This window comes from Seriola aureovittata, chromosome 3, assembly GCF_021018895.1.
Source record: "Seriola aureovittata isolate HTS-2021-v1 ecotype China chromosome 3, ASM2101889v1, whole genome shotgun sequence".
NCBI lineage: Eukaryota > Metazoa > Chordata > Actinopteri > Carangiformes > Carangidae > Seriola > Seriola aureovittata.
The window spans coordinates 7,967,109-7,981,158 of NC_079366.1; the positions used below are offsets into that span (position 1 = coordinate 7,967,109).

At 42.1% G+C, this 14,050-nt stretch overlaps 2 protein-coding genes across 5 annotated transcripts; both read left to right on the forward strand.

Annotated features, from left to right (window-relative positions):
* The first annotated feature begins 94 nt into the window (after nt 1-94).
* On the forward strand, nt 95-13,232 carry LOC130163220 (nocturnin-like). Of its 4 annotated transcripts, none has more exons than XM_056367215.1 (6): nt 95-227; nt 5,048-5,290; nt 10,931-11,073; nt 11,197-11,371; nt 11,845-12,176; nt 12,252-13,232. In XM_056367215.1, exons 3-6 carry the CDS (start codon nt 10,939-10,941, stop codon nt 12,771-12,773), a joined length of 1,164 nt encoding a protein of 387 aa, XP_056223190.1. In that variant the 5' UTR covers nt 95-227; nt 5,048-5,290; nt 10,931-10,938; the 3' UTR covers nt 12,774-13,232. The 4 variants fall into 4 exon arrangements, with proteins under 4 accessions (XP_056223190.1, XP_056223200.1, XP_056223180.1 ...); XM_056367225.1 differs by having other exon boundaries at nt 122-227; nt 5,051-5,290; XM_056367205.1 differs by having other exon boundaries at nt 137-227; nt 4,991-5,290.
* On the forward strand, nt 427-4,979 carry ccdc175 (coiled-coil domain containing 175). Its single transcript, XM_056367093.1, has one exon. It carries the CDS (start codon nt 657-659, stop codon nt 2,871-2,873), a length of 2,217 nt encoding a protein of 738 aa, XP_056223068.1. The 5' UTR covers nt 427-656; the 3' UTR covers nt 2,874-4,979.
* Nucleotides 13,233-14,050: the final 818 nt, after the last annotated feature.

Sequence of the window (14,050 nt, forward strand, 5' to 3'; positions counted from 1 at the left end):
AATATCTGAGATCCTCTTTTTCAATCGAATTACGTGAAATCTTCAAATCTGGCAACACAGACGCTTGCATGGGGTACTTCCCATATATACAGTACTCGCTTACCACCGCCCAGTTTGCACGCTAGCTGTCATACTAGGCACGTCTGACTTATGAAATACACATGTTGGGTAAACGAGGGTAATCTCAAACGGTTGGTCGCCTGCTCAGGAATTGCGACACTTTTCAGGTAAGCACCAAACCCATTGTTTAGCGTTCAACATTTAAATCATTGTGTTTTTCAGGACACTAGATCCGAAAAGCTCACTGGTAGAACTACATGTTTGTTCATGCTTCAAACACAGAGGTCTCCGTGTCGTGTCTATCTAAACTTCAGTTTACATTAGTTTCCTGTGGTTACTTACAAGCTTAGTGGTAGCGGTCGCTCGGTTCCTCGGTTAGCTGACGGTTAGCCACGGCTAAAAACATTGTGGTCTCGCTGACTCGCCGTAGCATGCTGTCTTCTTCTCCTTCTTCGTGGTGGGCCAGCTGTTGCCATGGCGACTGCACTCACAAGTTACCGCAGGTGGAAAACTAACTGAACTTTAAAGCAGCAGACACGCTCTCGAGCAAAAGACACACATAGACCTAAAACAAAACACATTTGGATTAAAAAGAAATGGCTTCTTGCTTGGTCCCCGACTTCCCGGCCGTTATGGTTGCTCTCGAGCATTTAAAGGAACTGGACAAACAGTTGAAAGAGGAGGGAGTACCATTCGCACCTGAAGCTAGCCCCCATCTGGCAGAGATGACGGATGCTATTACTGACCTGGAGTCCGACCGACGTGCTGCCCATGAACATTTAGAAGTGGAAACCATAGAAAACAGTAAGCTAAGACATCAAATTAACAACATACGTGAAAGAATGAGCCAGGAGATCATGGCTGACGTTGCAGCAGCCCGTGCATCTAATGCTGAGGAGATAGAGCAGCTGCACAAAGACCTAAACACAGTCTCTCAGCTACAAGAAGCCACTGTGAAGAGGCAGGAAGCTCTCTTGAGCCAAAACGAAGCACTGTACCCTCAGCGAGAACAACTTAAGGGTGAGCATGAAGAGGTTATTGCTGCTCTGAATGATCAAATCACCCTAAAATATGGCTTGCAAATTCAGCTGGATCAGACACAGGAGAAGATAGAAGAGCTGAAGTCCTGCATTGCTGTTGTGGAACAGGACAAAATAACACTGGAGCAAAACATGGCGCTCGAGAGAGAGGCTTCCACTGTGAAAAAAGACAACCTGTCCAGAGAAGTGGATCAGACAGATGGGAAAACTAAGCAACAGAAGCAAGCAATCAGGAGGAACAGAACAGAGCTGAACAGAGTTAACGACAAGAGACAAGAAACCAATATCCATCTGGGAGAGCTAATGGCTGAAATGGCCAAGCTAGAGAGCAATTTACAAAGACTAACAGCATCGCGGTGCCAGTTTGAGAAACAGCTGGAGGGGGAAACCCAAAAACATCAAGAACTGAGGGAACAGAGAGAAACGCTTAAGAAGGAGTTGCGTGAGTTGGGAGAAGCGTTCAGCCTGGCCATTCAGCGTCTTAAAGACGAAATTTCCACAGTTGAGGGTAAAATCGAGGAGGGTCGAGCATCAAAGTTGCTCTGTCAAGACCTCCTGGCTCAGATTTATGAGATATTCAAGCACCATCATGATGAAGAGAGTGAAGTAAGGTCAGAGTATTTCCACGTCTCACAGCAGCTTGACCGGTCCAAGCTGCAGCTCGAGGAAAGGATTGCCTCCATAGTCAAACACAAGAAGGACATCAAAGAGATGGACAAGCAGATCAGTGCACTGCTGGAAGCTGACACGATCAACCAGCGTGTATTTCAGAGGAATCAGCAGGAGCTGTGTGGTAACATGGACACAGAGAAGAAGAACGTCAGCCATCTTGAGGAGGAGAAGAGTAGGCTAAGACGACTCCTTGAGGAGGAGAAGAGGAAGCAGGAGGCACACGTGGCGAAAATGACCTCTGACATCAGCAACACCAGGAGGAGATATGAGGAGCTGCGAGAGGAGGAGGCAGCACTCCACCAGCGCCAGCCCAAGAGCACAGATGCCAACTTACTAATGAGCCACATGGCCCAGTGTGAGGTGGAATACAGACAGACAGAGATCAAATACCATCAGGAAATACAGGAACACGCTGCAGAGACTGAGAGCCTCACAAGGAGCAATGAGGAGAAGCAGAGGGAGGTGAAGGAGAAAGAGGAGGTGCTGAGGGAGGTGGAGGCCAGATGGAATGAGGAGCAAAGTAGGCACCAGAGACTGAAAATGTTCACCTCTGAGTTGAGGTCGAGGAGGACTGAGCTGGAGCTGTCCATTCAGGGGTTGAGGGAGAAAACCAGCTGTCTGCTTCAGCCCAAAGAGGATATGAAGGCTGAGCTGGAGGAAACGCAAGCAAGTTACATGGATGTTCTCAAAAAACAGGCCTCAGAGCTGAGAGCTGTAGAAATAAACATCTACAACAACAGCGTGAAACTGGAGCAGGTCCGAATGGAGAACAGCAGGCTGCATCTCTGTATCAGACAGATGACAGAGGATGTTAGCAGAGCCAGGAGGAACAAAGACAGATACCGGCAGGAGACTGACCATTTCAACCAGGACATAAAGGCCCTGTGTGACAGTTTACAGGAAGCATGGAGAGAGGATTTATTGGTAACTGAGGACTGTCAGAACAGTGATGGTGTTCTGTTGATGTCTGTGAGTGCTCTGCTGAACCATTTGAAGACTAGGAGACAGCAGTTAGGAAATGTGAACATACTCCTTCACCAGCAAATGTTAGACTTCAGCAAACGACTGGGAGATAAAACAACTATAGACCAGCACAGTTGAGTTGATAAAAGTGATTCTAGTTCTATGTCACAACAAGTGACGATATGAATTTAGATAACCTGTTAACTCAAAACAAAAAACTTAATAAAGGTGAAAGCAACAAGATCATATGAAGTTTTTTTTTAATTCAGACTAAATATACATAAAAATACTCAAAATAACAACTCGCCTGAGTAGACTTAAGTAAAAATATCCAAACTCATTCTTTTGATTTGATTTGATTGTAATTGTTGACATAGACCTTTATCTCAACATTTTGACTTGTCAAACACAGGTGGGTGTGATAATATGATTCATGTCTGCATCGCCTTCCTTGCTGGAAATGAGCCATCGTTAATGTTATTAGTAGCACCTGTGCTGTTCCGGCCACGACAAGTAGAAATCTGACACCACTATTATAAGTTAAGTATACGTGTTTTATTTGGTTAGATCTCAGTCAATTTTAGGTTTAAAATTGAATATAGTTTATGATAAGAGGGCAAAAACTTTTTTTTCGTCATTTTGCCATCGTTGATAGCTGACAGTCAAGAGAGACAGAGGAAGCAAGGGCAGAGAGAGAGAGGGCTATGGCCTGTAACGAGAGTCCCCCGGCCAGGAATCGAGTCATGGACATTGTGGTCATGTGGTATGTGACTTGACCATTAAGCCACTTGGACGCCACTGTAATTCTTTATATTTTATCTCTAATTTTTCTTATCAATAGGCTTTTTTCAGTAAAGACATTTGGCATGTCTTACAATCACAGGTGTATCTTATATGATTCATGATGGCGGAATCCCATTTAGCTGCTTCAGTTTCAGGATCCTGGTATTGTTCATGCTGACTCACTGTCAGGACACTTGAATAGAAGAGAGCCATTGTTGATGTTTTTAGCAACACACTCTTTTCAATGTCGCAAGCCAACATGTCGTGTTAGCATGTTTGAAGAAGGTCTAATCAATTATTTACTACTTCATTTCATTTCTAAATCTGTGCTCAGTAAGTTTTGTAGTTTTGACTACTGTAAATCACAGGTTGGGGTAGAGTGGAGTTATTAAATGGAATAGCAAGTACTATGCATCAGCTTTTCTAAGGTCTGACCATAATAAAGAAACCTAAAGTGATCCAGTAAGTCCAGATAGTCACATCCTGAATTGATGCCTTTCTTAGAATATTTGTGTTGTAGTTTTCTCCCTTGACATACCACCTGGAAGCATTGGTAACCACTTTCGGAGTTAAATGTTCATTTGCAGTGGCTATTCCAAAACATTTGAAAAGTATACATTTACTGTTGCTGCTGTGACTTGTTTACAAAGTCTTTAAACAGGTCAAGAGTGTAGTACTTTATTTGTAGCTGTATTTCTCATATACATCATTTGGCACATACAGTAGCTATTATAGATTGATATATAGCTATAGCTATGTATAATGAGAGCAGAGGGCTCATTTAACATAATAACAGATGTACCTCAGTGTTTGTGTTGGGCCATTTTTGAAACTACTTGGTAACTATTTCTCTTTATTCACTTGTGATTGAATTGTCATTAAAACCAATTGCTTTTAATAAGGATATTTTGGAATCAGTGTAAGAAATGGAAAGGTTGTCACCCACCTCACCATGGAGTCGTTCCTTTCTTCTGCTCTTATGGTGATGCTCCATTAGTCAAACGCTAATATACTCGTTTTCCTTTTATGCTGCATGTATACTGCATGTTTAGTTGAGTCTAGCTAGCGTCTCTCTCCAGGGCCACAGTTAGCACCTCACTTGCTTGTTTGCTTGCTCCTTTTATTATTTGTGTCATTAAATGCACAGTAATTTCCATCGTATACTTTGTTCACATGCATTTTTAAGGATTTTTCCCTATAACAGCATTTAGTATTTTTTAATGAAATTTACTGTTATTTTAGAGTTACATTGGGTGTAAAAAAAAAAAAAAAAAACTAAAATACAAAAAAAAACTAAAACAAAATGGAAAAGGGAAATTTTTAAAGAAAAACAGTAAAATTCAAAACATGGCCTCACTTCTTCTCAAACTGCTGCCTGTTATGTTTGTCAGTCTTTTTTTCCAGTGGCCATGTTAAATTTTTGTTTGATTCAGTATGACTGAACCCTGTGAATTATCTTATTTTCTTTTCAGACTTGCTGCATGAAGTTTGGTGACAAAGACACTTATTTCCTGTGTTTCTCCTACCAGCAGATGGCAGAAGGGACCAGATTTTTCTCCGCTGTGACCTTGCCCTGCAGTTAGAGGGTCAACCAACCACCCACTTTGCTCTGAACAAAAACATGCAGACACATGCACACAGTGGTACATTCTCTGCTTCTGTCTCACGCGCCGTTAGGACTACATAAAGGCAAATAAAGACAGCTGAAAAACAAGGCAGCTACTGCACGAGGGGAGCTGAGCGGAAATCATCAGTTTATTCCAGTAAAGAAGGTAAGACGTCAGATAAACATGTAGTAAACTTTGCTTTGAACTCCTTCGTGCCATTTGGTGTGGCAGCTACAGCTTCTTTGGCTCTTTTGGTATGGTCAGACTATATCATAGTGTATATTTAGAAATGTTTTTTGCGTGTATGCAACTTGGATTGTCTCTGGTGATCTCTCTGTCAGACTGTTTCTGCCTACAGCTCCCCTCTCATATCGGTATTTATGATTGCGAGTGGTTGATGCCAAAGCACGGATACATTTTTCCATTGTCTTGTGAAAACTTGGATTTTGCCACATTATCAGTCAGCTAAAGGACACTGTCGAAAAAAATGATCAACCTCCATGACTTATGTAATGTTTTATATTTTGCACACTGAGATCAAAACTGTCTTTTATTCTGAAAAGCTTGATTGTGTGCTATTGGTCTTAGTCATAACAAGTTCTTAGTCATAACACATACTCCAAAGTCAAGTCTTTTTTTGTGTCTTTACAGAGATAGAGACAACCTGCAACACTTATGTTCTTAGTGGCTGTAAGTAGGGAACAAAGTGTATATGTAATGATATCAGATTGGGAGTGGTGGCAGTTTCCTATCCTGTGTGATCTTTAGAGGTGGCACACTGCTTTTGTTCACACATTGGAGTCCGAGGTCTCCAGCTCTGATATAAAGAACATTAGTTTCCAACTTGAATATGACCTTGACATCTACTCTGCATTATGTGTCAATGTAGAGAGTGTGTGTGTGTTTGTGTGTGTGTTTATTTTCATATTCTCACATATTGTTTCCTTGTTAACAAATACCAAAAAGTCCAGCAAACTGGTGGTAATACTCCAAACTAAGGGCTTTTTGAAGCTCTGTGATGTTCGTGTAATAGAAGACACAGTATATGATCAAAGTGGACAGAGTGGCTCCTTTATGCTGTAGATTATGTTGAGACAGCTTTGCAGAGGAGGAGACAGCCTGTCTAAAGGTCAGAGAGTAAGGAGCAATTTAACACCACAAACTAGATATAACGTAATTGATGTTCACTGTCAGGTCCGCCAAGATATGACACGCACATACATCTGCACGTGTTAGTGCAAGCTGTAAGAAAATAAGCAAAATGACATGGCATCATTTTGGGAGTGGTGTTAATAAGGGTTATTTGCAGTTAAAAACAGGCTTTAATGGCTTTATAAGTACTCTGGTAATACTGTATATGAATCTGATTACAGTTTCACCTCCATAACTGTAGTTTATGATGAATGTAAACAAAACGTATTTATTGCTATATTTATTTTTTATGCTTTTTATGCTGTTAGTGTGTTTGTAGGGATAACATCTGTCACTTGATCCAACACTATGGTCCAGACAGAAATTTCTCCACAACATCTGAAAATGTTAATGTTTTCAGATTTTGATTACACACAGATTATATCCACAGCAGTGGTACTGTCACTGAGATCACAGATAAACAACCAGCATGATGAAACTGTTGGAATCAGCTGCTGCAGAACACCCCACGCATGCACATAAACCCCACCCACATATTGTAATGTAATGAGGCAGCTGCCCTTCAATGTGGAAATGTCAATATGCCACTAAAGGATACAGTGACACAACTCACTCAGTCTCTCTCTTTCTCTTACACTCACTCACACACACACACACACACATACATATATATACATAGAACCTCACTCATGCTCGTGGTCTCATCTCATGCACTCAATCAGTCCTCTAGAGTAAATTATTCTGCCTGGGGGCATAAGAGGTTGTTCACAGGATATGATCACAGTGCGCTCCAAGCAGCATGCACGCACACATACAGACATACAAACAGACATCATCAGTGAATTCTCAGTCAGTCTGTTTGGATATCAATTGTTTGTGGTTCTTGTGGCAGATTATTTATTTTTCTGTGTACTACCTGCTGCTTAAGAATGACATCCATACCATAGAAATCACTGTTGTGACTTGCGGTGAAGAGACGTGCACAGTCTGAATACACATGAAATGAGTCACTTACAAATCGACAGAGCTTTTACTTCTTCATCATGGCGACATCTGATTGTCTGTGTGCTGCCACAATGACATCAAAGTCATACACTGGAAGATGAAAACAGTCACTGATCCGGGTAGAGAGGATTAATACGGCTCCGCTTGTAAAACATCAGAACTGTTTGGATCACACAAGTGCAGGAATGTGTCTTGTTTATATTCATAGAGAAACACGTTTCACAAAGTTTTCTACAAAATGCTGGTGAAGCCAAAAACACTGTTTGCTGCTACTTAAACATTTTGAACACATTCTGTTGATGTACACAAGACTCACATCTAGACTGAACCTGTTCTACATTATGATAGCTGCCATTAACAACAACAGAATTTGCAGACAATAACCTGTGAGGGAGCAGTGAGGGCAAACTGTACTTCACATAACCCTCCATGACAGTGGTTAGCAACCTTTTTGCCTTGTGATACCTTAAAACAGCAGTCCTCAACCTGGGGGCAGGACCAATCCAAGAGCGTACAAGTTAAATCTGAGGGAAATAGATAAAAAAAAAAAAAACCCTATATCTGCTTTCTTGTGTGAATTCCTGGATAAATTTACCCCTTCAGGCTCTAATTTGAAATAAAACAAGCACGGAAAAAATCACTCTTGTTGTTTGAACGATTCACAACCTGTAAATGTATGCAGCTCTAACAAGACTGAATGGATAGCCATGCTAGACGCTGCATGTTGTAATTGTACAGTTCAATAAACAACTTTGATTGGACCCCCAAAATATCATCAAACTAATTTGTAAGTTTGGAAAAGTACAATGTGTTGTGGAAAATAACACCCTACACTGATGCAATATTTAACGATAAACCGACTGGCTGCTATTACATCATGCAAACTGAGGAAGTTATTATTGCAGGACAGTGACACACACAATAACATACTCAGAATCTGGACATTCACGTTGTGATGATCTATGTAGACACATACTAACATGACAATTTTATATGTATGATTATGAGTGTCCATCATGTTACTTGTGTTTTTGCTCTATATTTGTGTTGAAGCAAGGGTGTGTCAGTCTCCACATGAGTCTGTATAATGAATGTATCTGTAATATGTATGCCACACACTCAGCTGGCGTGTGTGTGTGTGTGTGTGTGTGTGTGTGTGTGTGTGTGTGTGTGTGTGTGTGTGTGTGTGTGTGTGTGTGTGTGTGTGTGTGTGTGTGTGTGTGTGTGTGTGTGTGTGTGTGTGTGTGTGTGTGTGTGTGTGTGTCTGTGACTGAGAGAGCAGCGGTTTGGATCGCGCAGTGTATCCCTCTCTCCCTCAGCACATGACCTGTAATACTCCATATGGTCTGATGACGTCTATACTTCCTAATCGCTCTCTCTCTCCCTCTCTCTCACCCTCGCTGAGGTTTTAAAGGCAGCAGTGAGCAATGAGGAGTCAGATTTCTGCGTCTACACAGAGACAACACGTGCCGCTGTCTCCTGTTGAAGTGAAAACGCTTTGAGCTAAGCCAGGAAGCTTTAATCTGCTCACAGTAACGTAGAGTATCTGTGAGGGTGACGGTAGCATTAAAAAGAGGCATTAAGGACATTGTACTGAAGTGCAGAGTGGACAAAGCTGTGGATAGTGATGGAAACGATGGGTAAGAAGCAGCTATTCTTCATTTTATTGTAGTCGTGATCATGTTTGTGTTTGAGGTGGAAGACATGTATAATATTAGATAGATAGATACTTTACTATTATGTTATATTTATAATATTAATAATAAATAATTAATACCATCGATGTCTAAAAGAGTAAAAAGCTCTGTTTATGTTTATCTAAATGCACAAAGGGTCCAAAGGATTTGTTCGATATGTGGAAAGGATCACATCAGTGGTCAAACAGCATTTAGTCTCTTCTTTTACAGTCATATAGTTCTGTTGTAGAGGAGCTGAGGAGAAGTTAGTCACCAGATTTTATATGACAGAACTAAGATCAGTCTCAGTTTTGTGCACATGAACATGCACAACATTTTTTTCCAAAGATTTGAAGAGCTCATTGCATATTACCTTTAAAGTGGCTGTTCTCTGTGGAGAGCAATCAGGACTCTAGCTGGAATTGAATCAGTTGAGATATGTCTGCTTTTAAAAAATGAAAGCATAAATCTTTTCTACTTTTTGTTTTAGTGTTCTTGCTGTAAATGAGAGCAGTTGGAGATTTAATGCTGTTTATGACATTTAAAAACATTAGTATTATTCTTATTATTTATTGTCTGCCGTATTTGGAATTGAATGAGCATGGTGTCTCTTGGCAAAAACAGCCAGTCAGTTTGACCCACTTTGGTTTGACCTGCTGCTGTTCAAAGTTCCCACAAGCAGCCACCACGCAAAACACTCATGGAGGCATAAACTAGAGGAACAGATGGTGCCTGTGCCTGTGTGTGTGTGTGTGTGTGTGTGTCTGTCTGTGTGTGTGTGCGCACATGACGGTGCATATTCACAACATGACCTCTGCTAACCTATAATTTAAAACTGAAGCGCTATTCTAATGAAAAAATGTCTGGTAACAACAATAAGAGTTTATTCATGGCATTTAAAGCTGCTGTGATAAATATTTTTATATTAACAACGGATGAAATGATTGAGTGTGATGTGAAAGTGGTTGCTCATAGTGACGGACCTAAAAGGAATTATAACCAACAGTGTTTTGGCATCTTTCAGCTCACTGTTTAGATTTTCTTTTGTAACTTTAATGTTTTTGTTTGACAAGGTGATGACATGTCGCTGTTGTGTTTACAGCTTGTTCCCACTTGTTTTTTTAATCAGTTATTAGAGGTCTAAACTGTGTCACCACAGTGCTAGAGATACTGTGCATTAACAGTAGGGCCTGTGATGTGGAAAAAAATGTAATGCCAGCTCATTTGTTAAAACTTGTTTGTTAATTCTCTGAAAGTCGTGAAGCATCGGCATAGGTTGCATTATTGATTCAGGTCACACGTGAGCAGACAGATGTTCTTTTAGGACAAAAAGCAAGCTGACCTTCACCCATGTAATCACACTGAGACACGCGGTAGAAAAGAAAAACTGGGGTTTGTTGCAGTTGCTGCTCAAGATAACTAGACAGCTGAGACTGTTCCCGAGGTGCTCACTCCCTCGACTTATCTGAGCTGAAGGTCAGCTAACAGTGAATAAACCATCTGAGGATTTATAGGGATTTGGAAAACAGTGCCGCCTGCTATTCAAACGTATTACTAGACATTCATTTACAGATGTGTTTGAAATTTAAGAAATCTTTCTAGCTCAGTTCCGGCACCATAAATGTGACATTGGACTAACAGATATGCCTGATGTTTAATATTCTCCATCCTCACATGCCCATCCATTTTTTCATCCTAATTAATCCCCTTTATGATCGCCCCACTCTGCAGTTCTGCTCACGTCTTTGGAGCATTTAAGTGTCTTTTAGGTTATTGGTTATTTTTTTTGTTTTGTTTTTTTTGCGGCCGGCAGCTTTAATGTTTTGGTTCACTCCCGGCTCTTGTTTCCAGTTACAGGCGGCTGTTTTCAGTGAATAAGAACTGTACACTATCTTCTCAACTCCATCAGCAGACAGACAGACAGACAAAGTTGGTTGGTTAATCACACCCCTGTGTTTTTCTTCCTCACCAGTGTGTCCAATGGGTGGAGGAGCCACCAGGCTGTACAGCACTTTGACTCGGGCCTTCAGCAGCAGCTCTCCTCTCCCCCTCCCTCCATCCCACCTGGACCCCCACCAGCCTGCAGACACAAACCTGGATCCAGATTTCTGCAAGGTGAGTCCTTCTCCTCTATTCACAGTGCAGTTTTCCAAAAGTGGCACAGAAGATGCAGTATATGTTCAAATCTCCTCCCTCAGCTGAAGTAAGAGTTAAGTGTCCTGTCTGTCTGTCCTGCAGGAGCAGAGGGGGTCCTCTGTGTGTCCCCTTGATCCAGCGGACCTGCTTCAACAGTGTGAGGAGGCCCTCAGGGACAGACCACCTCGCTTCCACAGGAAGTTCGTTCATCTTAATAATGGAGACAGCGCCCCCAGCAGCCCCATTAGAGTGATGCAATGGAACATACTGGCCCAAGGTACATGGCTTTTATATCACATCACACTGAACTGTAGGTTCTGATATACTGACAGATTTTAACTTAATAAATAAAGGATATGATTTTGAATGTGTCAGATCCAGTGAGTTGCCAGTCCATCCTGGTGCACTAATCAATGTTTTTATAGTGAAAATTGATCAAAAAAAGTGGTTGCTCATAGTGATGAACCTACAAATAATTTTAACCCAACTCTGCAGTTCTGTTCACAGCTACAGGGCTTTTAAGTGTCTTTTAGGTTAATGTTTTTGTTTCTGCAGCTCAGTTCCAGCAGCTTTAATGTAATGCTATGTTGCATTCAGTGAATCAGGTCTCAGAACATGACCGTTTCCAAAATGATAGCGGAGATCCTGATCGAAGACTTGCTAACCTAACAATGAAGCATTATTTGGCTGCTCGTGTTAAAGTGAAACTGAATACTCAAGCCAGATCTCCCCTTTTCTCCTGTCCTTCAGCTCTGGGTGAGGGACTTGACAGTTTTGTCCAGTGTCCCCTGGAGGCCCTCAGCTGGTCCCGCAGGAAGTATCTCATCTTAGAGGAGATCCTCACCTACCGACCTCATATCCTGTGTCTGCAGGAAGTTGACCACTACTATGACACCTTCCAGCCGGTGCTGGCAGGCCTGGGTTACAGCAGCAACTTCTGCCCCAAGCCCTGGTCGCCCTGCTTGGATGTGGAGGGCAACAATGGCCCTGACGGCTGCGCGCTGTTCTTCGATCAGTCACGATTCGAGCTCCTGGATAGTGTGAACATACGACTCTCCGCCATGAGGATTCCAACCAATCAGGTGGGTGAGATTCCACTCTCTTTCATAAAAAGCTACTCAAGGGGGCTACTCTAACACACTGCTCTCTTGCCACAGGTTGCCATATTAACATTGCTACGTTGTCGGAGCACAGCGAGATGCGTGTGCGTGGCAGTGACCCACCTGAAAGCCCGCTCTGGCTGGGAGTGGCTCCGCAGCACTCAGGGCTGCGACCTCCTGCGACACCTCCAGATTCTGGTCCAGAAACACGCCGGCGGTCCCGCGGGTGACCCCAGCTCTGACATTCCCCTGCTCATCTGCGGTGATTTCAACGCAATCCCAACTGAGGAGGTGTACCGACACTTTATCACATCGCCTCTCAGTTTGGACTCGGCCTATAAGAAACTCAGCAAAGACGGTTTGACAGAGCCAGAGTACACGACCTGGAAGATTCGGCCTACAGGGGAATGCTGTAGCACTCTGGACTACATCTGGTACAGTCAGGACATGCTGAGAGTGGACGCTGTATTGGACATGCCCACTGAAGAACAGATTGGACCAAACAGGCTTCCGTCCTTTAGCTATCCATCTGACCATCTCTCTCTGGTTTGTGACTTCAGCTTTAAGGAGAAAGAGTGAGGAGAAGGTGACGAATCAGCACAAGAAAGGACATTGAGTCGAGTTTGGCTTCTGGTTGGCTTCACTCCACGAGTAGGTGCGCGGACGAGACGCCACGTGCGAGTGAAACAGTGAGGATGAGGACAGGAGGCCGAGAAACCAGAGCGGGAAGCAGAAAAGTCAGATAGCTGATGACAGTGAAGTTGCAGAGTTACATGCTGCAACGATGCAGTCTACCTCCTCACACTCTAACACTGTGCTTGTGTGTTTTCTACATCACCTTACTGTCCTGTACCTTCATCTGTGCTCTAACACAATTTGCACAGTGAAACTAATGAATAGGATTTGAACTTTTTTGTTTTTATTAGTTTAAAATAACCGTAAGATCAAACTGTGTTTAATTGAAACTGTAGTAAATGTTGTGCTTCACACTGCCAATGTGCTACAGAGTGACTGAGAATAAAGAGTTTCTGCTGTTCATTTGTGTCGTATTGACCACTGTTACTTTTCCAGTATATGTACATTTCATATTTGCTTTCTCAGACTACTCAGTCATTGGTTTGCTAGTTACTTAGTGGTTTAGGATGGAAAGGGTCGATCCACCCAAATTACAGAAAAAGATTTTCTCTCTTACCACTAGTGGTTGAACTATGCAGGTAGTTTTGGTTTTACCTGTCCAAAGATTTCTGCCTCCACATCGATGCAATGGAAGTGAATGGAATTTGTGTGTTCAATAACGAAAGCATATCTTTCCTGAAAAAATAACTGATGAACTTTAGAAGTAAACAGTGTTTTACAAAAGAAATAGTCCCTATAAAACTTTGCAATGTGATTAAAAAAAAGTTTGTTTTTTTTATTATTTGGGGGAACTGGTCCTTTGAAGATTACTCACTCCATTCGTCAACATGTTAATAAGTTCAGATGTAATGCAATGTGAATGTATTGCCTATAAACAGCTGTCTGGGTTGTGAGTGTCGACATACTGCTATCTAAACATTACTATCACTATAACAGGGAATTCTGCAACATAACCAGCTGCTGCAAGTTACTGACAAAGATTACCACATGACCTCTTACAGTAAGAACTGTTAAAGTGCCCATAGAAACAGTAGAAACGGATGGAAACAGGAGAAAGGGGTCTATTAAACTGGAGATGAGACAGACGGCTAGAAGATGCCATTAGGAAGGGAAATGAAGACTATCCTCTGGCCAGGTACTGAAGTCCCTACACAGTCCCCACACACACACACACACACACACACACCAGTGCCACATGGGTACTATTCATGTTACTGTTT